The sequence below is a fragment of the Zeus faber genome (assembly GCF_960531495.2).
Source record: "Zeus faber genome assembly, chromosome: 9".
Classification (NCBI taxonomy): Eukaryota; Metazoa; Chordata; class Actinopteri; order Zeiformes; family Zeidae; genus Zeus; species Zeus faber.
Genome location: NC_137197.1, coordinates 9025751 through 9049960, shown reverse-complemented (window position 1 = coordinate 9049960; position 24210 = coordinate 9025751). Strand labels below are relative to the sequence as shown.

General features: G+C 47.1%; 2 protein-coding genes across 2 annotated transcripts in view; one reads left to right on the top strand and one right to left on the bottom strand.

The window, feature by feature from the left end:
• The window catches only part of golim4a (golgi integral membrane protein 4a), a 28500-nt gene extending 25654 nt beyond the window's left edge, over positions 1–2846 (top strand). The window contains exon 16 of the mRNA XM_080006896.1: positions 1548–2846. Coding sequence (XP_079863022.1) covers positions 1548–1706 — 159 coding nt within the window. The 3' untranslated portion in view covers positions 1707–2846. The remainder of the gene's footprint in view (positions 1–1547) is intronic.
• Positions 2847–14841: 11995 nt separating this feature from the next.
• serpini1 (serpin peptidase inhibitor, clade I (neuroserpin), member 1) lies at positions 14842–22401 on the bottom strand (the record flags this gene model as incomplete). The annotated part of the gene is made up of 8 exons (XM_080006574.1): positions 14842–15120; positions 15237–15326; positions 15521–15607; positions 16450–16547; positions 17622–17826; positions 20321–20515; positions 21088–21318; positions 22104–22401. 8 exons carry the CDS (start codon positions 22399–22401, stop codon positions 15044–15046), a joined length of 1281 nt encoding a protein of 426 aa, XP_079862700.1. The 3' UTR covers positions 14842–15043.
• Positions 22402–24210: the final 1809 nt, after the last annotated feature.

The following is a 24210-nucleotide window of genomic DNA, read 5'->3' as shown; positions in this document are numbered from 1 at the left end:
ACATCAAATGGAAACATCAATGATGCCGTTTGATGTATTTGAGTAAACACTTATGTCGCATATAGTACATGATCCCTTACAAATCTTAATCAGTTTGTTCCGCCAGGTTCATTTACATATACCAGGGACTCGTTCCGGTGAGGTTTGGTGCATCGTCACACTGCAGACCATTTTCATTTCATTTGGAGTACGTTTCATCTGAATCCAGACAGAAGGTTCTCTCATTTCCCTTACCCATTGTGCTTTGTAGATTTTCCTCGCTGACTCTGGTTCCCTCCACCAGCGTGGACCTCCCTCTCACATCAGGCTGAGCGCCACCATCCCTCGCCCTCTTACAATTCCTCCTGGACCTGAGGCTGCCTTTTTTTTTATTTTTTATTTTTTTCCTCTCCCCTGCCTTTCACTTATTCATGTTTTGTCCTCTGCCAAGCAGCTAATAAGCGCCCACGGCGGTGTCTCTTTTGTTATTGGATATGAGCGGAGCATCCGGCTCCAGCCCCGTCCATTCGTCCTCCTAAACTCCGCTCAACCGGACCAATCCGGCCCCGGGACCCCCGGCGGCCAACACATCTTATGCTGACATCTTCTAGGTGTTTGGGGAGCGTTTCAATGCTTCAGTGGCTCCGTGCGGAGGCCGATGTGAAAATGTCTCCGGGATGTTTCCCATCGCCAAGAATGCTCTCAACGTAGCCAAGGTGGTCGGGGGCGCATGCAATCATGCTGTTAAGCACAGACTACGTTTAACTTTTCCTCCGACTTGATTTCATGGTCAAGCGATTTCATGACTCCAGTTGTAGATTTAATAAATCCTCAAAATTCCTGGGAGTCGTGTACCACTTTAAAAGATTGCGGTTAATATTTAGTGGGTATGAAAAACCTGGAAAGATAGAAAATATTATAATATGTATAAATATATATATAGTCCAGATCTTTGCTGTGGACCTAAAAAATAATTCATGTCCTATGGGTTAGAGGCAAATTTAAAGTGAATCAAAAATCTAAAAAATGGGGAAATGGAGCTTAATGTGGCTTATTGGAGCTTATTCATATTGATGAAACATATTTCCCAATATCTTAAACCCATCTCATTTGGGTTGTACCTAAGTCATGTGACCTCCAGTGTCTGGCCAAATTTTGAAACTTTTTTTTTGCAATATTGGTTCGTTAAGCCACGTTATGCTCCCTTTTCTTTGACAATTTCAGCCTCAACCAATTCGTAGTAAAAATCAATCAGTTATACATATGTATATAAATATTTTTTGTTTACTTTTCATCAATGGTAGTACCCATGGTGCCCTTCACAGATTTCGATCAGTGTTAAAGGTGTTTTTACCTTGTTAACCTACCTTGTTATACATGAAGCCTGTTGGAATTTCCCTGTTTCCTAAAGCAGGTATAACATTTTCACCTGGCTGATAATCAACCAAATCAATGGGAAATCTAGGAAGATATTTCAGATGAATAAATGACCAATAAATGTATTTATTTTTTCTCCTTGAATCAACTCTCGGCCCCCGGTCGTATCCTCTCTGCCGCCTTCCCCTCAGGATGACGTGAGAGGGCGGGACGCCTCTCCGAAACGGGGGGATCGCCATCGGAAGGCGGCGGAGGACAACGAGGAGGAGAACTACGAGGAGCAGGACGAGGAGCTGGAGGAGCAGGTGGCCGGACGCGACAAGGGCACGCACCGCAGGGCGGAGATGTAGACGCTGGGCCTCCTTTGAGGGGGGTGGGGGGCGGGGGTCCACACCCTCCCCGTCCCACTCAGGACACCACGGAGACGCTGTTCCCTCCACCCGGGACGAGAACGACAAACTGAAACCGGTTTTGGGGAAGAATCGGGGGTTGTTAACATTTTTTCTTTTTTCTTTTTTTATTATTATTTTTATTTTATTTTATCTTTTGTTCTTTTTATTTTTATTTTTTTTATAAAGCTGAAAGTGTTTTTATCTTTGTTTTTGTCTGTCCAGCGGCATACCTGTCTCGCTGTCTGTTTTTTTTGTTTTTTTTGTTTTGTCAGATGAAAGAGAATGTACTTTGCGCAAAAATCAATGTTTTCACTCCCGCGTTTCGGGGCTTTTATTATATTCGTCTCACACAATATGTCTTTTCTTAAATTCTTAAATAGTTCCTCGTGTCTTTGTCCCTTCCGACAAGCATTCCAATCGATCAAGCAGACCTCTGTTATTTATTGATTGTGGCAATTCTGACAATCTTGAAAAGTACTACGTTTCTTTCACTTTTTTATTATTATTATTGTTATTATTATTATTGTTGTTGCCTAAATTGTCCATTGATTCATATTTGTCTTTCACACCGTCTGGTAGCTACGAGTGCAGCGTTGTCACAGGGAACGCCTGCGAGGATCAATCAAAGAGCCATTTTCCACAGCGTTGGACACTCTTTGTGCTGGATGTCTCATTTAGGATGTGCCTTTCCATTAGGGAAAAAGAAAAAATTAGTTTTGTTTGGTTTGTTGTTGTTTTTTTTGTTTTTTTCTATCCAATCATTTCTTTTTGTCTTTTGCATATTTTTATTTTTATTTTTTTACATCCCAGACTCCATTCAAGGAGAGCTGAGTGCACGTGGTGAAGCCATTTCACGTTATTTCATCATTTCACGCAGAGGGATACGACTCTCTGGAATAAACACACTAATGCAACTTCCCACCACAAAACTCATTTGCAGTACAGTGTACTGTAGATGATATTAATACTTGCAATTTGTACATATCTTTCCACTGGTTTTATATATTTCAAAACAAAAGCTGAATTTTTTTTTTTTCTGTATCAAAACATGTACATTATAGGAAAAGTGATGATAGTGGAATAAAGACGGTGAAGGAAGTTTGTTATTCAATGATTTTCTCCGTTTTGTTCCGGACCCTTATCCCCGTCCTTTGGAATGTTTTGAACATCAGTTTCCAGTCATCAACCAGCCTCTTGTGTATTATTTTGGTTGGGGGGGTCAAAATAAATCAACCGACATGCTGTATGGCAGCGGTTATTACTGATCTCTCAGTTGAAGGAAGTACTTCACCTGTCTGTTGGCATGGTCCTATGGAGGTCTGAGGGCAGGTCTGGCTCCCTGGTGTTGGAGGTCAGGAGGTGTATGGACTGAGTGTCTAGGTTAGGGGACATTTAATAGCCCCTAGAAACCATCCTCTAAGGCTGTGCTTCCTGGTGGCCCCCAGGGGCCCTTCAAAGGGTTCCAGGGGTCCCCAGCTAAATGATTAATAGTTCAACTTCATGGTAATTTTGTTTACAAGACATGAGTGTCATTAGAGAATGTACAATAATGAGTGTTTTGATCTTAGTTTTCACTGTTATTCCCATAACTATAGCATAGACAGCTCTGGAAGTTTGGACTAACTCGACTCGAACAATAAATTCCTTCTCAGATTGGGACCTCAGAGACAAAACGAACTATTGAACTCATATCAACGTACAGCGATCAGCCATGACATTAAAACCAGCACTGATAACCACTGATATTGTGTAGCTCCCCCTCAGGCTGCCAAACCGCTCTGACCCATCGAGGCATGGACTCCACAAGACCTCTGAAGGTGTCCTGTGGTATCTGGCACCAAGACCTGAGCAGCAGATCCCTTAAGTCCTGGAAGTTGTGAGGTGGGACCCCCATGGATTGTTGTTCCAGCACATCCCACAGATGCTCGCAGAAGAAAACGTGATTCATCAGACCAGGCCACCTTCTTCCATTGCTCCATGGTCCAGTTCTGATGCTCACGTGCCCGTTGTAGTCACTTTCAGTGGTGGACAAGGGTCAGCATGGACACTCTGACCTGTCTGCAGCTACGCAGCCCCATACACAGCAAACTGTGCACTGTGTGTTCTGACACCTTTCTATCATAGCAGCATGAACTTTTTCAGCAAGTTGTGCTTCTGTAGCTCTTCTGTGGAATGGGATCAGACCAGACGAGCTAGACTTCACTCCCCATGTGCATCAATGAACCCATGGGCACCATGACCCTGTCGCCGGTTCACCGGTTGTCTTTTCTTGGGCCACTTTTGGTAGGTACTAACCACTGCATACTGGGAACTCTTGTCTAGCCATCACAATTTGGCCCTTGTCAAAGTAGTAGTAATAATAATAATAACTTTATTTATATAGCACCTTTAAAAACACAGTTTACAAAATGCTTTTTCAGATGAAAGTGTTGAGATTATGAATTTTAAAGGCAAAGGAACATTAATAAACAGTGATTTAAATCAATTAAATTGAAAAAGGGGATAAAGAGACAATAAACAATAAAAGACAGACAGTAAAAATAGATAAATAAGAAAATAAAATAGATAAAGAAGGGGGGTGACCACATAAAAGCAGATCTATAAAAATGGGTTTTGAGAAGTGGTTTAAAAAAATGTCACTGATTGTACGTAGCTCAGATCCTTACGCTTGTCCATTTTTCCTGCTTCCAACGCATAAACTTCAAGAACTGACTGTTCACTTGCTGCCTCATACATCCCACCCCTTGACAGGTGCCACTGGAACTAGATGAGCAATGTTATTCACTTCAGCTGTCAGTGGTTTTAATGTTGCGGCTGATCGGTGTCTATCCCAAAACTTGATTCTAAAGATGAAGGCAACGTCCCTGTACGATTGCTGTGGAGGTCATGGCTCAAACAAAACTCTAAATATTCCAGCTATCAGTGAAAATACACTCTGGGTGACCCCGGTTTTAGCGTGACGTCTGAATTGAATTAATGTCTCGTCCTGCTGAGTGCCCCCCTGTAGAGTTTTCGGAGTGCGTGTCCTGCTCTGTTCCCCACACAATATCAGGACCGGCGTCCTTGAAGCACCACCGCTCATGTTAATATTTATGCAAAAGCCGTCCCGTCCCGTCCGGTTTTTTTTTTTGTTTTTTTTTTGTCTTTTTTTGAGCGATGATAAATATGCATCGAGCAGATGGCGAGAAATCATTAATGTGCACTCTTTCCCTCCAGAGCCGAAGAGCCGTAAGACGTCCCCGCGAACGCGCTCCCGCTCCTGGCGTCACCTCGAGGTCAAAGACGGTAGAGAAGCGGAGGAGATTTGCCTGTAATCTTCGCCACTTGGGAAAATGGACGGAGCGCAAAGAAACGCACATCAAAAGAAAGAGATGGCGAGAGAGCGAGAGAGAGAGAGAGAGAGAGAGAGAGGGGTAAGTGCGAGAGAGTGTAAGTGGTTTGTCTGAGGGCCCTCCGGCCTCAATCAGATCACCACTTTGTCTCCCCACCGCCCTCCCTCTCTCTCCTTCTCTCTCACTCTCTCGGGCGTGTTCGCCCTCCCCCTTATCATCCCTCCTTTTTCGGGGGCGCCAGATTCCCGAAAAAATCCCCAGAGCGGGATGGTGGGGGGATGTCGGAGGGGGAGTGCGAGCGTTTCTCATTACGGGCTTTAATGGCGCCCCGTGTGGAGACGCGCACGCCACCTGCGACAGATTCGACCCTTCCCTCCCCTCCCTCCCCCGCTGTCTCACGCGCCCCCGCACTCAGCATTTCGTGGTTTGATAATGTCCATGTGTAGCCCGGGGGTGATCTCCAGACGCTTTATCCCACCGCAACCGTCACCGATCCTGCACAGACACCGCGCATTGAACCCCGGCGCAGGATTTACTTGAAAGCTGTAGCGGTGGAAAGAGATGCCCTACCCACCGCCCACCGCCCACCTCCACCCACATTTCCAACCCCTGTCCTAACACACCCTCACATCATAACCCATCACATCATCATGGTTCATGCTCCTCGGGGGCCGTGCGCGGGTTCTGCTCCGTGGGCTCCCGGCTTCCCTGGTGGGGGCCGGGGGGGTCTTCCGTGGCGGCAGGGCAGGGTGCTCGGGGCTCTCCTGCGCTCGTGGATACGATCGATACATGTTTCTATGTCCTGATGTTTCTATGTTTGGTTCTATGTGTATTTGTCTCACCCGTGGTGGTTCTCCCCCTCTTGGAGAAGTAACGATGATTAGTTGTTTACAGATCAAAACACACAACAACGTAAGATGGTTCTCCAAAGAGGGGGATTGGTGGTGGTTCTGTACAACAAAAAGCTGTGCTCTTGTCCTCCACAGGACAGAGTTATTGCAGCAGTTCTTGATGATTAAAGAATGAATAAAGAGTTGCATTGCAGGTTGGAAGTTGAACTCCACTTGCAGACCAACTCTGTCCTAGATGCAATGAAGTACAAATACTCTGTGTTGTATGTCCAGCATGCTGACAGCACAGGTTAAAAAAAAAAGTAAAATCATACATTTAGAGATTGGGCTCAAGTTTCCTATTTGAAATTTCTACTATTCCTTAGAAGTAATAGACCTTCACCAGCAGGAGGCCCAGTTCTATTACCTCTGAAACACACACACATTCACACTTAAATGAACCCCGATGAGGCGTGTAATTGGTCGTTGATGCCTCTAGAGATTAGTGACATCGGCTGCTTGAGTTCTATTTCTTTTCAAAAGCCATGTCTGGGCAAATGATGCGGAACACAGAATGTGTGGGTCTGAACAGGCCGGTGTGTGTGTGTGTGTGTGTGTGTGTGTGTCTCTCTCTATACAGACTTTCCGATGGTGGGAGACTTTCGGACGGTGAGGTTTAACAAAAAGGCTCGCTGGCCAAACGTGAACCTAAGCGGAATTGTAGTTAATTCAGGCTCCATCTTGCGATCTGGTGTGCAGGGTCTCGGCTCCTGCACCACCTGCTCCCTCACTGCAAGACAGACAACACATGACAACTCTCCCTGCAGGTAGGTGTGTGTGTGTGTGTGTGTGTGTGTGTGTGTGCGTGCATGCGTGCGTGTGTTTAACCTTTTGAGTGAAGACAATTTGGGATGTGACGACATTTTGGCCGGTCCTCACTTTGTTTTTCATTATTTAAAAAAGTGTGTGTTTGTGTGTGTTTGTGTGTGTGTGTGCATGCATGCGTGTGTATGTGCATTCATGCGTGTGTGTAAGTGTTTAACCTTTTGAGTGAAGACAATTTGGGATGTGACGACATTTTGGCCGGTCCTCGCTTTGTTTTACATTATTTTAAAAAGTGAGTGTTTGTGTGTTTGTGTGTGTGTGTGTGTGTGTGTGTGTGTGTGCATTTCCAATCCCAATTCCCCACCTTGGTCCTACCACTTGGCCCTACCCCTCTGTTTAGTGCGCTCCCACGTAGGGCAGGCTGTCCCATTGCTTTTGGGGATGGAGGGGTAGTGACCATCTAGCTCTCCTAATGGCCCTCCAAATGGAACGTTTTCAGATGCGGACTCCAGAAAATTCCCGGAATGCTTTGCGAACCGAGGCAGTGTATAGGCAAGGCATAACTTCGCAAATAATCATGCATTTTTTTTTGAATCTGTTGGAACATCTTTGATGTAGATGCAAATGAATATGGAATGGGGTCGTTTTAACAGGCATTTAATGAAAATTGTTATTCAAGATGTCAATAGATTTGTGAGTGACAGTACAGTTCTTTTCATGTCCCGTTTATGAAGCTTGAAGGAGGACGATGATTACAGCCCGCGCAACTGGTAACACCACAGCACCGCGGCATTGTAGAAACCTCTGTCCACAACGGGATGCCTAGAGCCTCCGCCGCTGGTGGGTGACGTGTGTGCCATCGGTGGCTACTGATGACGTCAAGAGTGGTGTCCCTTGGGAACATATTTCAACCCCTTGTGGCCTCGATTCTGAAGGGCCACTACCCAGTCGAGGGCACTCCAAATCCAGGGGTAGGGCCAAGAGGGGGAATTGGGATTGGCCCTGAGAACCCACTGCCATGCCCTTCCTCTACATATGTGTGTGTGTGTGTGTGTGTTTGTTAGTGTATTTGGTGCAGTGTTCCCAGGTGGGGCTGTCACATCAACGTGTGTGTGTGTGTGTGTGTGTGTGTGTGTGTGTGTGTGTGTGACCTGAGCATGGGGGGGGGGGGGGGGGTGAGTGCGCACGGGTCATTTCACAGTCATTCAGAGGAGCACGCAGGAGGCCATTTATCAAGAGGAGTCTGGACGCTAAATGTTTGATAAGGCAGGCTAGGCAACCAAAGCGGACGTCCTGTTTCCCTTCTCAAATGTCACATATAAGTACAGTCGTCAATATACAGTCTATCCGAGGTTACCCGAAGCTGCATCTCGTGAAACGATGACGATGCAGATATATATTCTAATGGGATGTCACCTCGTGTCATTTCACACTATAATTGACTGTAATCCGTTAATGCGTTGAGCTGCTATACACCCAAACGCGTGCACGTGCTCGTGTGCAGTATAATATATTTGAGCGTTCTGCTGCTGGTGTCACGCACGGATCAGTGGAGTCGCCCCTGGTGATCTGTGGAGTCCGAGCAGCTGAGTCATGTAACAACCTGATAAGATCTCCACATCCGTCCCTCCTCTGCCTCCACCCCTCCCTCCATCTGGATGCTGTTCCAGTTAGACCTCATGATACAACACAGAGGGTCTTTGGACAAATCCAGTCTGAGACTTGATACTGAAAAATACTGTATATTTATTAAAACAAAAACACAGTGTGCACAGTACAAAACGGAGTTTGGTATAAAAATATCGTCATATTAAATATTAAATAATATGTCTTCATGGCGTTTAAGTGGATTTAATGACTGTGTCTATGTTTCCAGTGTGGCTTCAAATCTGTTTTGGGACAACAGTTTGAACAGTTCTTATCACAAAATGTTGCACATCCTGGTGGATTCTGGGAACTGTAGTCTGGGAGGCAGAGAGTCCTCTGGCAGCTTGGGGATCCCATCCAGTATCTGCAGCTTTGGCAAACAGGAGAAAACACTGAGAGAGGGAGAGAGGGAGAGAGAGAGACAGAGAGAGAGAGAGAGGGGGGGGGTGGATCAGAATAAATGGTGAAGCAAGGTGGTAAATAAGGAGCAAGGTATGTGCACAAGATGCTGCAGACATAGGATGGCAGCAAGCCAAGACGCTCAAGATCATACATTTCCTTCCTACCTCCTACTTCCCTCCGTGCTTCAATCCTTCCTTTTTCCCTTCCCTTCCCTTCCTTGCTTCCTTCCTTCCTTCCTACCATCCTTGATTTTTCTCTTCCCTCTTTCCTCCCCACCCTCCCCCATTTAATCTTCATTTCTACTGTATCTTCAGTCTCCTTCCTTCCTTCCTTCCTTCCTTCCTTCCTTCCTTCCTTCCTTCCTTTCTTCCCTCTTGTATGTGCATGTGAGGTCCTGCACCCTACCGTGCACGGTAGTCCTGAGTAAAGGCCACCGGGTTGCGGCAGAGGTTGAGGGAGCGCAGCGGGGTGTTCCCCAGTGCTCCCAGTCCCCCCAGTGCGCCCAGTCCCCCCAGGGAGCTGATGGCGTTCTCCGACACACACAGATGCTCGAGCACCGGGAGCTTTGGCAGCTGCCGCAGGTTCACCAGGTGGTTACGGTGCAGGTTCAGGACTCTGCACCTGCCCGACGGGAGCAAACAGAAGGTCCCTCACCATTTTATGGCGGCGTAATGGTTGTGTAATAGTAATAATGGGGGTGTCTCAGGAGGTATACACAGCTCAGCCTGGTGAAGTACAATAGCATGAAACGTTCTGGTTAGGATGACAATAATTTTGGCAGACGCATAAAACTCAGGTCGGGAACATAGCTGGACATACCGAACACACAAAACCCTAACCTAACCCTAACCCTACTCCTCACCCTAGCCCTTACCAGATGCATGCAGAATAAAGGTCGGCAAGAGGCCACTGGCCTATACCTTGGCAGGCAGATAGAACTCAGGTTAGTGAGGGAGTTGTCCACCAGTTGCAATTTCTCCACGCGAATCAGCCGTCGGAGTATCCTTAAGAAATTCTCCTGCTGGAACGGGTCGCCCAGGTCCTGGTAGGACAGATTGAGCTCCTGGGGGAAAAAGACGAAAAAGGAATAGGATGGCAGCTTCTCTCTCTCTCTCTCTCTCTCTCTCTCTCTCTCTCTCTCTCTCTCTCTCTCCCCATACATTTTTAAAATCAGAGTACCAGTGACTTTGATAACAGAAGTCATTTAAAATCTAAATTGCTAGTCCGCTCCATTGTCACGCCCGCTATGATAAAATTGCACACACACACACACACACACACACACACACACACACACACACACAAAGTAGTAGTAGTAGTAGTTATGTGGAGTGACTCACCGAGCAGTTTTCCCAATTCTCCTGCAGTCTCTCCTCCCATCTCTGCCCTTCCTCCCCTTCTCTCCTCCTCCTCCCTCTCTCCGGCAGCACGTCGCCGCCTCCGCTGAGAGAGAGCTCTTCCTCCGGAGGACCTGTTTGATGATCGAGAATGCCACTTACAATTAAAAACGGTGCTGTGTGAAATACCGGAGGCACTGAAACACACGCGTTTGTCTCCAGAGCCACAGACAGTCCCGAACGGGGACATCCTTTTTATACGCCCTACCTTCCCTGACCCTGGGGCAGGTCAGCTGATTCCCTCTGACATCACTCTGCCCGAGGCGATGCCAGGACACAAAGCGGAATCGACTGGACGGCAGCTGGCGGAGGACGGCAGCGAGGTGAGGGGAAGAAACAGATGCAAAAATAGCAAAGGTGAGCCGTGCAAGGGAAATACAAGTGCAAAAGAAAAATACGACGAGTACCATGGTTCAAAGTCATGTAGGACTACTTAACTTAGCATTCGATGGCAGCTTTCACTGCTTGATAGCGGACGGACAATTCAATGTTTTTATTCAAATGATCTGCCAAACTTCCCCTTTGAAGTGATTGACCCTTCTTATTATCTATGCTTTTACCAGTTCCAAGGGTCTAGATTAACAACGCTAACACAATCATGTGTTATCCACAGTCGTGCAATATCTACACATATACCAGGGTCATCAACGACTGTAACAAGCCCCACAACCCCTTTACCTTTTCACTCCAATTTCCAGAATTTGTCCTTGCAACAATCAGTCTCCGATTTACATTCCATTCCACCTAACCCTGCTCCCGCTCTCTGGAACTCCCGAAGCATACCTCCGTACCCAAGCATGGCAGAATCTCTACAGTACAGACCTTACAGGAATAAGAGCTTGTACCATTGTTACAGATTCGGGGGGGGGGGCTGAGATATTCCACTGGAAGTAGAAAGATAGAAATTCCATATGATTTTACTCAATAGTTCAACATGTGAGGTTTAATATTGCATTGATGCATCCGTTACTACAAAAGCCAAAAGTCTTTGACTACCTCAAATGGTGTGCAACCCCTTTGGCCCGGAAGACTGTGCAAGGCACTTCCAGAGAATCTGACCAACCAACCATGTTTGTACGGAGATATGGGTGGGGTGGTTGAAGAATGAAAGTATAGATTTCATGGAGAGAGGTGGAGATGGAGGAGGAGGAGGAGAGTGATGGAAGTCATGTTGAGTTGGATTGAATGATAGGTGTGTGTGTGTGTGTGTGTGCGTGCGTGTGTGTGTGTGCGTGTGTGTGCGTGTGTGTGTGTGTGTGTGTGTGTGTGTGTGTGTGCCTGTATGACTAGATCACTCACCGGCGAGGTAACGACTCCAGAATCGGGACTCTGCTCTACGGAGAGCGGGGTGCGCTTGACGCTGAGGTCCGAGTACCGGGAGGAGTGGGATTTGGGGAAACTGCCGTTGCTCGTGTCTACACCTGAAGAGCTGGGAGACGGAGCAAGAGAGAGAGAGAGAGAGAGAGAGAGAGTGAGAGAGAGGTTCAAATTGCACCCCACAAACGGGATACCTCCGTGTCTTTGGTCTAAACGAAACCGCCGTGTCTCCTAGCCGTAAGGAAGGAGAAGGCGTGGGTTGTAACAGAACCCCCCCCGGCGTACGTCCTCGGAGCACTGAAACCCCGAGCGACGGCCGAGCGGTTAGGGTTTCGGCGAGCCGGGCCTGCCGCGGACGGATCGGGGGCTCGCCGTTGTAACGGCAAAATGGACACCTGAGCAGACGCTGTGAAGTTCATAATCGTCGCTTGCTCCCAGGGAAAAGATTGTAAAAAAAAAAAAACATACATCTGGAATCCATACAGACCGGGGTGTTCTGTAACACCCTGGTAAGCCTCCAAAAGTAACGGACGCCGGGATAGGTACTAACTGTCCAGAATTTGACACCGTGGGCCACGGCACCGGGACCTTCTTGACTCTTTCCCGCTATTTCTCCTTGAGGTGGAATTGAACTGATCTTCACCGATATAGTCACATCGGCCAAAATAGCCTGTGTAGCCTTTTTAGTATAGACTATCATGTCAAGTGTCACTTTCATTTTTAAACTTACCTCTCTGACATGTCCTGATGCTGTGGGGAGCTTCCCTGGCCTTTAATGTGTTCTGAGAGGCTGAGAGGATACCCATGGAGCCTATGGGTTTCGGGAAATATCCTCCTCGAGTTAGTGCCGCTGCCAGGTTATCCGTCTGTTGGAGACTGACACGACTGTGTGTGTGTGTGTGTTTGTGTGTGTGTGTTTTACGGAGAGAGAGAAAGAGAGAGGGGGCGAGAGAGAGACAGGCTCCTGGTACGTCAGGTGGAACGTCAACAGCAGGTCATTGGGGGCAGTTGTTGCTTGTTGCCTGGCAACACGGTGATTAGCACGAAATCCAGGTAGTTCATGATATGGGGAGGGTCTCAGGGATGAAACAAACCAAAAAAAAATGTTTTCCCAAACATTTGGTTTATTTGCATGGCTTTGGTGAACGCTGCGTGGTGGACTTGATAGTATGTACTTTTTGTCTCGATATGATTTGTACGTCAGTCCATGACTGAATGGGTCGGCGACTGGGAACACTGCCTCGGGTAATCACTCGGATCCAGAGCTCTTAATATGGACGTATGAGTGACAGTGTTTTGTTTTTTTCAAACTCCAAAATCAGGCCCGAGAGGCAAAACCCAGACGGGGACTGTTATGGTCGGAGTTCATCATGATCTTATGGACTGGATACAAAGGCACCAATTCCACTATTCTTTTCCACTGAAAAAAGTCTGTAAATCATTGTGATGAGGGATAATTATCAAATAGAATCAATTATAAATACCCTTTTTGTATCCTCGGTCCTACCAAACGGAGGCACGGTTGAGACAGTCCATGTAAAAGGAAAACTCCCAATATTTTATAAGCTAAATATTATTATTTTCCGGTCATTGGAGACAACCAGAGTGATTGGCACCACAGCCTTTTTAATTAATCCGGTATGCACTTGGCACTTGTTGATGTGTTGGATGCAGGAAAAAATGGGCAAGCGTAAGGATCCGAGTGACTTTGACAAGGACCAAATTGTGATGGCTAGACGACTGGGTCAGAGCATCTCCAAAACAGCAGCTCTTGTGGGGTGTTCTCAGTATGCAGTGGTTAGTACCTACCAAAAGTGGTCCAAGGAAGGACAACCAGCAAACCAGCGACAGGGTCACAAAAGAGCTACTGTAGAGCAAATTGCTGAAAAGGTTAATGCTGCTATGATAGAAAGGTGTCAGAACACACAGTGCTTCACAGCTTGCTGCGTATGGGGCTGCGTAGCCGCAGACCAGTCAGAGTGTCCATGCTGACCCGTCCACCGCCAAAGTGCCTAAAATTGGTGCATAAGCATCAGAACTGGACCATGGAGCAATGGAAGGTGGTGGCCTGGTTTGATGAATCACATTTTCTTCTACATCATGTGGATGGTCGGGGTTAGGGTCCAATCCAAACGAGCATCTGTGGGATGTGCTGAAACAACAAGGCGATCCATGGGGGCCCCACCTCACAACTTGCAGGACTTAAAGCATCTGCTGCTAACATCTTGGTGCGTGATACCACAGGAAACCTTCAGAGGTCTTGTGGAGGTCATGCCTCGATGGGTCAGAGCTGTTTTGGCAGCACAAGGGGGAGCTACACAATATTAGTGGTGGTTTTAATGTTGCTGGTCGGTGTCTGCGCACACACACACACACACACACACACACACACACACACACACACACACACACACACACACACACACACACACACACACACACACACACACACACACACACACACACACACACACACACACACACACACACACGGGTCTCTTCTCATGGTTCTATATCAGTATTTTATACTTTCCATTCCCTTCATATTAAAACTGAATCCCAACCTAGCCTAATTCCACCATTATGATAATTTAATGTAAACACACAATTGGCATTAAAAAAATATAACTTTTTAAGGAAATTCAAGTTGAGTAAAGGAAATTCCACACACAAATACACAGACTTTTTTTTTTATTGAGCAAAAGACTGAACACAGCGGGTGTTAGTGTCACTCCATGTGCTATACTGTGTATATACATCCAGTAAAACGGTGCACCAGTTTCCAACGCAACCGCATGCCCCGCTCCGTCTCTATGGCAACCCCGCCTTGGCTACGCAGTCCCCGTCGCTTACCTGCGTGACTCCGTGCGACGGGGGCCTAAACAAACAGCTCGGATGTGATAAGGCATATTAGTTCATCAGCAGTGCAGCGATGTGCCCACGGCATACAAAAACAAAACAAAACAAAACACAAAAAATAAAAAATAAACCTAGAACACTGAGTGGAGTACATCCATTACTAAGATTCATCGTATCAAAGATAAAATGTCGGTGTGTCTCCTCTTCTTTTGCAATAAATATTGATCGTATTAATAAACACAATGCCAAATGTACAGAAATATAATCAAAGAGCATGTTTTTCGACCCCGCACCTCGGAGGTGAGCAAATAGGTGTCGAAGATGAGAGATAAGCGATGGTTACGCGTGCGCACGAGGGCGTGAAGCTGCTGAAACTTAAAGGGGCAGTGCGCGGATTACACGTCGCCTTTTAGCCGGTAAATTCAAACCAGTCTGGACTTTTAGGATATTTACACCAACCACCCACCCTGCTGCAACCAAGAGTTTAAAGCTACCAGTATCAAAACACAATCCCGTTGTACGTGTAATTATATCTCTCATATATATATATATATTTATATATATATATATATAAATCATTTGGTTTGTATATTCTCGTAAGGAGTACAAAAACCCAGCGGCGGCGGGTGAGAGAGGGGAGAACGGGGAGCTTCCGTGACGTCAGGGTCCGGGCGGCTCGCCGCTGGTTAGACGAGGTCGAAGTCGTGGTCGTTGGGCTCGATGACCTCGGGGGTCAGGACCCTGCCCATGAAGAGGATGGACCCTGGGGAGGGAGAGAGGGTCAAAGGCCAATCTCAGGGCGACGTAGGCTTTTATGCGAAGCCGTGAAGCGCGCGGGCGCACGCAGACAGACAGACAGACAGACACACACACGCACACCTGTCCTCCGGTTTCTGATGACAAAGAAGAACGGGTGGTCAGCCATGACCTGGGGGTACAGCACCATGTTCCTTGTCAGGGCTATCATTCCTGAGAGAGAGAGAGTGAGAGAAATAGTTTTGATTAACAACTGCACTTGATGACTGACTAACAGAGGGGGGCAGTGTTTAGTGAGATTTGAAGAACCCAGAAAAACAGATGAGGAAGTGAGAGACACTCGTCCTGAAAAGACATAGCCATAACACCAGCAAGATGTGGTTTAATAGAGATGACGAAGAGGAGACCTGATCCTACGGCTCCCTCTGCTCCCTCCTCAGTCACCTCCAGGTAGGCCTTCTGCACCGCCTTCCCAATGAACAGGTCCTTACCGTCTGGAACACACACACACACACACACACACACACACACACACACACACACACACACACACACACACACACACACACACACACACACACACACACACACACACACACACACACACACACACACACACACACACACACACACACTTTTTCAACTTCCTTATTTATCTTCCCCTTTTGCTTCAGGGCTTGCAATGCAGCTGCACAACAGTGTGTGTGAGAGTGTGTGTGTGTGTGTGTGTGTGTGTGTGTGTGTGTGTGTGTGTGTGTGTGTGTGTGTGTGTGTGTGTGTGTGTGTACCGCAGCCCAGAACAGACTGTACGTTCTCTTCTCTTCTCACTCACTTTTTTTTAATAGCAACAGCCATCGACGCGGCTGGCGAGACCAGCTGACTCATAAGCAACGCAAAAACCAAGTTGGACACAAATAAAAGACGCTCGAGAACCTCCGCTGAGGAGGACGCGGGAAGTGTCCGGGCGGCTCTTGCCGAAACGTTTATCATTTCCTCATCGAGTGAAAGCGGACGCAGACCATCGGCCGCTTGAGAGTTTTGGGAGCACACATCCGTCTCCTCCTTCCTCCCGTCTTTCCCCGCCATCTTTCCGGATCTATTTTTACCTGGAGATGTGACAGTTCTCACCTGCCCACACAGTGCCAGTTACCTTGGTTACCTTAGAATGTGCCAGTCGGAGAAGAGGAGGAGGAGGAGGAGGAGGAGGAGGAGGGGCTCACTCCAGCAAAGCGGTAAAAGAACGCCGTAACAACTTCCCATTCAAAAACGGGTGAAGCGGTTTGCAACCTTGCGCTTTTGGAAAACGTCTTTTGTTCGGCTTTGGAGGCCTCCTCACCCGTCATGCCGGAGAGGTCGGCGTCTTTGGTGAAGATGTTCTTGATCCCCAGCTCCTGCAGAGTGTCCCTCAAGTCCATCTTCTGCTCCACCTTGAACCTGAACCCAAGTCACGTCAAGGTCAACGGTCAAGTCATTCATGTGCTCAAAGAGGCTTTTCTGGAGAGAAATACATGCACGGAACGCTCGGATAGTGAAATACTGTGTAAGACCCAAACATTCAAACAAAGCACCGGGTTTTTTTTTGGGGCGATCTCTTCGTTGGCGATATCATGACCGCTATGAATTACTACTCAAACGGAGACCATCGGTAATGATGAACTCAAAGAGAATCTGCAGGGTGTCGGTCCACTGTCAAAATTAAGACCGAAAGAGGAGCGAGGCATAAACCTTCTTTGAATATCCAAAGGGAAATTCCCGTATTTTTCAACCCGAACCTTATTTTTTGAACATTGAGAGTCGGCGGCGGCGGCACAAGAGCCAGACCTCGCGTGCATAGCGCTATTTCTGGGCTCGGTGCTCGGTCTCAGCACCGTCCCGCCGTGCGACGGACCAATCGGAGGCTGCCGTTGTTCTAGGAGGCGGGTTAGATGGCGAGGCGGTACAGAGCGCGCCGCCGTTTCGGAACAACGGCCGCTCCAGAACAACGGCCCGATCCGGAAGATGATCGTGCCGAGGCAGCCAGAGCATCTGTTTTAGCAGAAATAGACGTTATAACAACGATAAAACACCAACAAAAGTGTGCACTGGTGGATTTTATCGATTTATCAGCTTGCCCTGTTGGTGACGAAAAAGATGTTCCCGAACGAGAATCATATTTTCGGCGGATATACGATATATCTCTATATACTATATATACACACAGATATATTTTTTCAGATTTTCAGCAGATATATGTATACCGAGATCATCTCTGACGTAGATTGTGTTCATGCGTGCTTCATGGTGGAGCTGTTCTCTCAGTACTGGACTCATTTGACTGGACTAAATTCATGCTGACTCCCAATACTCAAATAATAAGGTTGGCTAAATACCAGAGTTTCCCCTTTGTTTCAAATTCTGAAGTCATTGTAACACTGAATTGTATAAATAAAAAATAAAAAAATGGCAACACACAGCGAATTCATAGTTTTTCCACATCTCGACCAAAACATGTCCACCCCTTCCCCTCACCTGGGGAGGTAGACCTCCACCTTCTGCCGCTTGACATTGTTGGCCCACTCCTCTAGCAGCGGCGCTTTGATGATGGGCTCCAGGGCGGCCAGCGGCACCTCCTGCCGGGGCAGGATGATGGTCATGGACATGTCCTCGCCCTCGTAGGGCATCTCCAGCACCTGGTACACGCCGCCCGCCTCCTGGGAGCCGTCGCTAAACTCACCTGCCGAGAGAGAAAAAAAAACAAAAACAGATGGAGGCATTAAAAACGAGCTCGCTTCCACTGCACGGGCGCGTTTTTGAAGCAGCCTCTGAGGGCGAATTAGAAGCACTCCCTGTGAATTCTGGGAGGGGAGAGTGAGAGAGAGAAGAAAGCGTCGGTCTCCCAAACTCCCCCCCCAAACCAATATGAGCGCACTCCAGAATGAGAATGCCAACACACACACACACACACACACAGACCGAGGCATGTCTTCAGGGAGCTGTCCCTGTTCTGTAGCTCATGCGGGCGGGCGCGCACACACGCACGCGCACAAACACACATGGCGTAGGTGTATGCGAAATGTGCAATGCGACTACACAAACACAGAGTGCACCAAAATAACCCAAAGGCAACGACTTCAATGGCGGTGCGGTGGGAATCTGATGTAACCAGTTTTGGCAGCACACCGCACACGGGAACCGACTGGATGCGAGCACGCCCTTCAGAACATTTCTGTCTCAAACGGCGGCATCGGAGAGGAGCCCGTACGACGCGAGGGAAAGAAGGAAGGAAACGCCTGGAACGCACCAGCCAGCACCACCCCACCAATTTTTTTTTTTCCCCCTTTTTCTTTTTTAAGGAGGAAATGCAACCCCTGCAGAACGCGCAGATCGTAACGTCGATGAGATAATAACCTTCGGAACATCCACAAGGACGGGACTTCAAAGGAATGTAGAGTTTGAATGGAATGCCGAGATACAGACGGCGATAAAGTGAACAGGTGTTAGAAGTGATGCCTCAGTGCATGTATCCACACAGTCCAGTAATAAGCACCAACATGTAGTAAACACACGTCTTTGGAAAGATGTTGAAAAAAGTGTCGTTGGAGTCTTGGAGTTGTTGAGTTGGAGCGTTACATTTTGAAAACCAAACAGATGAAAACAAACAAAAAGGCATTTCGATTCTTTACACTGATTCGGCTGGTTCCAACAGTTTTTCGGAAAATCTGAATCATTTTCTTGCTACCATATTTTGATATGTTGCCAGAAATATCCTGGCACAATTGAAACTGCCGAGTAAACATGATGACTATGCATATCTTAGTCTAAAAAAAAAAAAAAAAAACCACCAAAATACATACATACAAATAAATAAACAAATACAATTAAATTTAAAAGAAAATAAAAAAGCTTATAATCAGAAAATCGATGGATAGTAAGCATGGTACCGGCCATTTTATTGATCAGTGACTTCATTGCTTATCGACAGCCCTGTTGTCCGCCCAATAAGACCAGTACGACAAATCAAGCCTCCAGCAGAACTGGAGGAGGAAGTAAGATAGTAGGAGACACATCCAAGGACTTTAATATTTATCAATTTGGAAAAGTTGGTCTTATGTTGGACAAAACCGCGAACAAGGAACGAAAAAACAAAAAAATTTGGAACATACGAAACCTCCCCTGAAACCACGACTATCAGCTATTCTGTCAACAATCCATTAAGTACGTCCCTAAATGGGACATTACAGCTTGTTTCTGGAGGAGTGAAGTACCCAATAACCGGGTAGCTGGGTCATTCCTGTTAGATTTAAGCACCAGGTACGTAGAGAGTACGATCATAAAAATCAAAGGCCACCAGATGAGCACGAACAGATATAACGTGCGGAGGATCACAAGGACGTGTTAAAGCGCCGCGCAAAGACGACTTTGTGGTAAAATATTCATTTTAAAGTGCTCTTAGTGTTCATCGGGGACCGGGAGGTTTTCCGACGATTCCAATCCGGAGCGCTAGGACCTGGGAATCCTGTTTTTATTTATTTAATTTTTTTTTCCTCCACTAAATGAGTGAGTGTGCCTGAGAGTGCGCTGGCGAGAAACATCGGTGCCACAGACACATAAAAAATAAAAAATAAAACACATTAAAAAAAAAAAAAAAAGGCCGGCTGAAAGCCTCAAAGTCAAGAGGGAATTCAAATGGCTTAAAAAGTAAAAGAAAATGTATAAACACGGATAGGCTTCGACACCGCATTTGACAAATGGAGAAAGTTGAAAAGCCTTTTGTAGACGCAACGCATGCCCACATTGTTTAGGCAAATTGGATGGGAATTGAGGGGTAAAGCAGGTTATCACATCCAGCTTCATATATTCACAGAGAGCCAATGGAGCCCAGAGCGGTCCAGACGGTTTAATGTCCAGACAAGAAACAAAAACAACAACAAACAAACTCTTGCAATAGAAGGAGGGTAAGGGCGGCACGCAGAGCTTAAATGGAGCGATACTTCCTTGGGAATAACAAATGAAACATAAATGTTTTTTTTGCTTTAAGATTCACCTTTTTTAATAACCTCTGGACATAGGAGCCAATATACCAGGTCTTGTGGATGAAGACACACACACACACACACACACACACACACACACACACACACACACACACACACACACACACACACACACACACACACACACACACACACACACACACACACACACACACACACACAGCTTGTGGTTACCGTAGTAGAAGTCTCCCTGCTGGTACATCATGAGGGTCTGGACCTCGGAGCCGTCGTCCTTGCTGAAGGAGAAGGTCCGGGTGTTCTCGGGTCTGAACTGGTTCTTCCAGGAGCCCCGGAAGTAGATGGCGTTCACCAGCGTCAGCCGGGTCACGCTGCTGAAGTCGTCGGCCGACAGCAGCTCGCGGATCTTACCTGGAGAACCGAGGACGGAGGAACGCGTTGCGTGGACGGGGTATTTAAACGCCGTATTTAAGCGTTAGAAAGATCCTTCATGATTTGTCTGTGAATGTTGATGCAGACTGCTGACTTAAAAAAAAAAAAAAAGGCGAGATTAAGTGTTTAAAACGTACTATATCACATAACTTTTTTCAGCAATAGGTTCGAGCCGTGTGAAAGTGGTAATGCATAAAATCGACTGTGTTGGATGGATGACACCATCCCAGTTACTAGTCCCAGAATTCCATTCAAAACTGCAACATATGCCGCCCACCCACCCACCCCCATCATCCAGGTTTAACCTCTTCCACTTTCTTTTTTTAAAAGTTTGCGCTCTCCGATCTTTGCATTCCTGCGGAAAAAGGCGGACCCCGCCACCAACAATGGAAACGCATATAGGAGGAGCACATGCCTGACGCAAACGCATTGAATGGCTGTTTCTTATAAAACAGTGTGCCAGCTAAATAAAACATCTTACGGATTACCACTCTAACTTTTTCACCAAACAACCCTTATCCGGAACTCCTCTCTCTCTGTCCGTCACTCACTCTCGGTGTGGTTCTCCACCCAGCTGTTGATCTGCTCGGCGACGGCGGCCGACTCGCTGAAGTCCACCGTCTCCACCTCGGCCCTGAAGTACTTCTTCATCAGGTGCAGGAATTCGGGGTTGAAGGCCACGCCCTCCTGCAGGAAGAGGCTGTTGGCCAGTCGGATGACGTAGTGCGTGTCGTCGCCCTGCAGGGCCGCCGTCAGGTTGTGAAGCAGGGAGAACTCCTCGTCTGCGCACACACACACACACACACACACACACACACACACACACACACACACACACACACACACACACACACACACACTTTTTGGGGGCTTTTTATGTTTATTTCGGGAATGTGCATTCTTCCAAACGAATGTGTTTAATGTGTATTTAATAATGTGTTTGTGCATTCATGTGAAGACCTTGAGTGTGGGTTCGGATTTGTGCGACTGCATGGGTACACTTTATGTGTTTGTGTTTTCTGATGCCTGCTTCCGTTTACAGATGTGTACATATTCTATTTAATTTCTTATATCGTTTCTTTGACTGAATTTGACAGAATCTGATCTGAATCCTCCCTGAGGAAATGTATATATTCTTATATATTTTATATTATAGTTTATACTGTGTAGTCTGTGTAGGAGCTACAAGGTTGGCTCAACTCGCTCGGTTTTAAAAGCAAAATTTTCATATATTTAAACTCTGCTTTTAAATTTTGACGAATCTTTAATTAAATACCATCACCAATCAGTGTTAAGTCAGCCTGCATTCTTTGACAGTACCGTGCTTGGGTGTAATATTATGCTGCCAATCTTCTCCTAATATTGGTTGCTGGTGGATATCTCATTTCAGGGAACATCATTTCCACTAATCCGCCCAGTAATGCTTCCCATAATCCCCTTCCCTGAGCTGCAGAGGTCATTGGGCCCCGCGGCTGCGGCGAGCTGCGTGTGCGCACGTGTGTGTGTGTGTGTGTGTGTGTGTGTGTGTGTGTGTGTGTGTGTGTGTGTGTGCGTACGCGTCTCTGACCTGCGGGCAGATGGCTGAAGCCCACTGCCTGGCGGATCTCTTCTAGCGAGGGCCCCCGGGCCCCCAGCTCTACCATGCCCAGGGCCACCGCCACGCTCAGGGGCGAGAAGATGATGTTGTCCTCGCCGCCCCCCGCTGCCTGCAATCGATGGTACAGCCTGACGGAGAACTCCGCCGTGGTGTCCTCTGGAATGTCCGCCGCCCGGCAACTGTAGCCCGGCAACAGGACGGGGAAGAGGAGGAGGAGGAGGGGGGAGAGGAGGGGAGGAGGGGAAGGAAGAACGCCTGGGATGAACATGGCGAGGGCGGACAGCAGAGAGCTGGGTGAAGAAGGGAGGGAGAAGAGGGGTAAGGGAGGGAGGTGTGGATGACGGAGAAAAAGGTGGCGGGGTAGAGGAAGGGGTGCAGGGGGGAGACGGAGGAGAGAGGTGGGAAATAAGAGTGATGGATGAAGAAGGTAACCGCGGGACGGAGGGGAAAGAAAGAGAAAAGAGGGGATGAGAGAGGAGTGGGTGGAGGGAAGTTGGGCGAAAGCGAGATCAATAAAGAAACGGAGGGACATCAGAGGACACCAGGTGGGGCGAGAGAGAGAGTTTAAAGAAGAGCATTATGGGAGAGAAACCGCAGGAGAGAGTATTGAGGGAGAAGGATGAAGGCGGAGAAGGGAGGGAGGGGGAAGACAAAAGGGCAGAAACTGTCAAACATTCCTTCCAGCGAGGCTCATTAACGTGTCAGAGAAAGGGTCGGACGCCCAAAATTAACTTCTTCCCCATTTGAATTTCGTGCGCGTTGTTCCCGTCTCGTTAAAACAATCAGCGGCTCTGCTGGCGAGAATGTAAAACACAAAGGTGAGAGAACGGGCGAGCGAGCGCGAGGAGATAAAAAGCACCTTTAAAGCACCTAAATGTCTCCCGGTTTGGTGCGTTTCGCCGCAACAAGGATAAAAAAAAAAGTGAACTAGAATAAAAAGTGAAGTTGAATAAATCAAATACAGGGTTCATTCTGGCATTACAAAATGAAATTCAAGGACTTACTTAGTACTCCCCCCCCCCCCCCTCATTTTCAAGGACTTCATGCAATACAAATATAATCAATTTTCAATGTGATCTTTATTAATTAAAATAGAATATAATCTTGGCTTTATTGTGTATTTATATTAACGCACCTATTATATCTGTATAGCTATTATTAATGTGATTGTAATCGTCTATTTCCAACCATGCGGGATTACATTCACATTTCCCTGGCGTACTCTGTCGTAAAAGGGATTCTGGAAATGTTTTTATGACGTTACGATTTGAATAACAAAACGTTGACTGAACAAACTGAGGATGAAATTCAAGCACTTCAAGGACCCGGTAAGGACCCTTGGAATAATCAGAGTGCTGTAACTACAGTCGTACCTTGGACCGCGGTCGCATTGCTGTTCAGAGCAGTCGCCCAATGAGCTGACATATATTTCACGGCTATTATCGTCTTAGTTAAATCAGTCCTTCTAAATCTGCCTGACTGAGCTCATGTGCGTGTGTGTGTGTGCGCGCGCGCACGCGTGTGTAATGATTGAGTCCCTCAACCTCTCCCTGTCTCCATACCGCTGCATGGCTCTACTCTCATTCTCTCCAATTCTCCATCTTCCTCCCCTCTCATCATCCGCATGCAACCGATCAAATTCCTGCAAAACCTCCACCTCTCTCAGATCACACCATTTCCCAACCCTCGTTTTCTTTCCTTTGACTCACAACCACACGGCGTGCGCAAAGACACACATGCCTGCATCAACCGGCATTGCGCGCGCACACACACACACACGCACACGCACACAGCGTCATTTCGGTATGTCTGTTGTTGCCAGGCAACATTGTTTTTCGCACGATAACAAATAAAAAAAACAAAAACACAGGAGTATGTGAGTGAAAAGAAGGAAACAGTGATAGAGAGGTTGGCAATATCTTTCTGCTCCAGAGAGAGAGAGAGAGAGAGAGAGTGTGAGAGTGAGAGAGAGTGAGAGGGAGAGAGCATGTGAGTGAGTGCGTGTGATTGTTCCGTTGTTTTAAGGACAGTGGACAGTTCCACTGGAATCTTCCGGCAGAGTAACCGTGCATGGGCA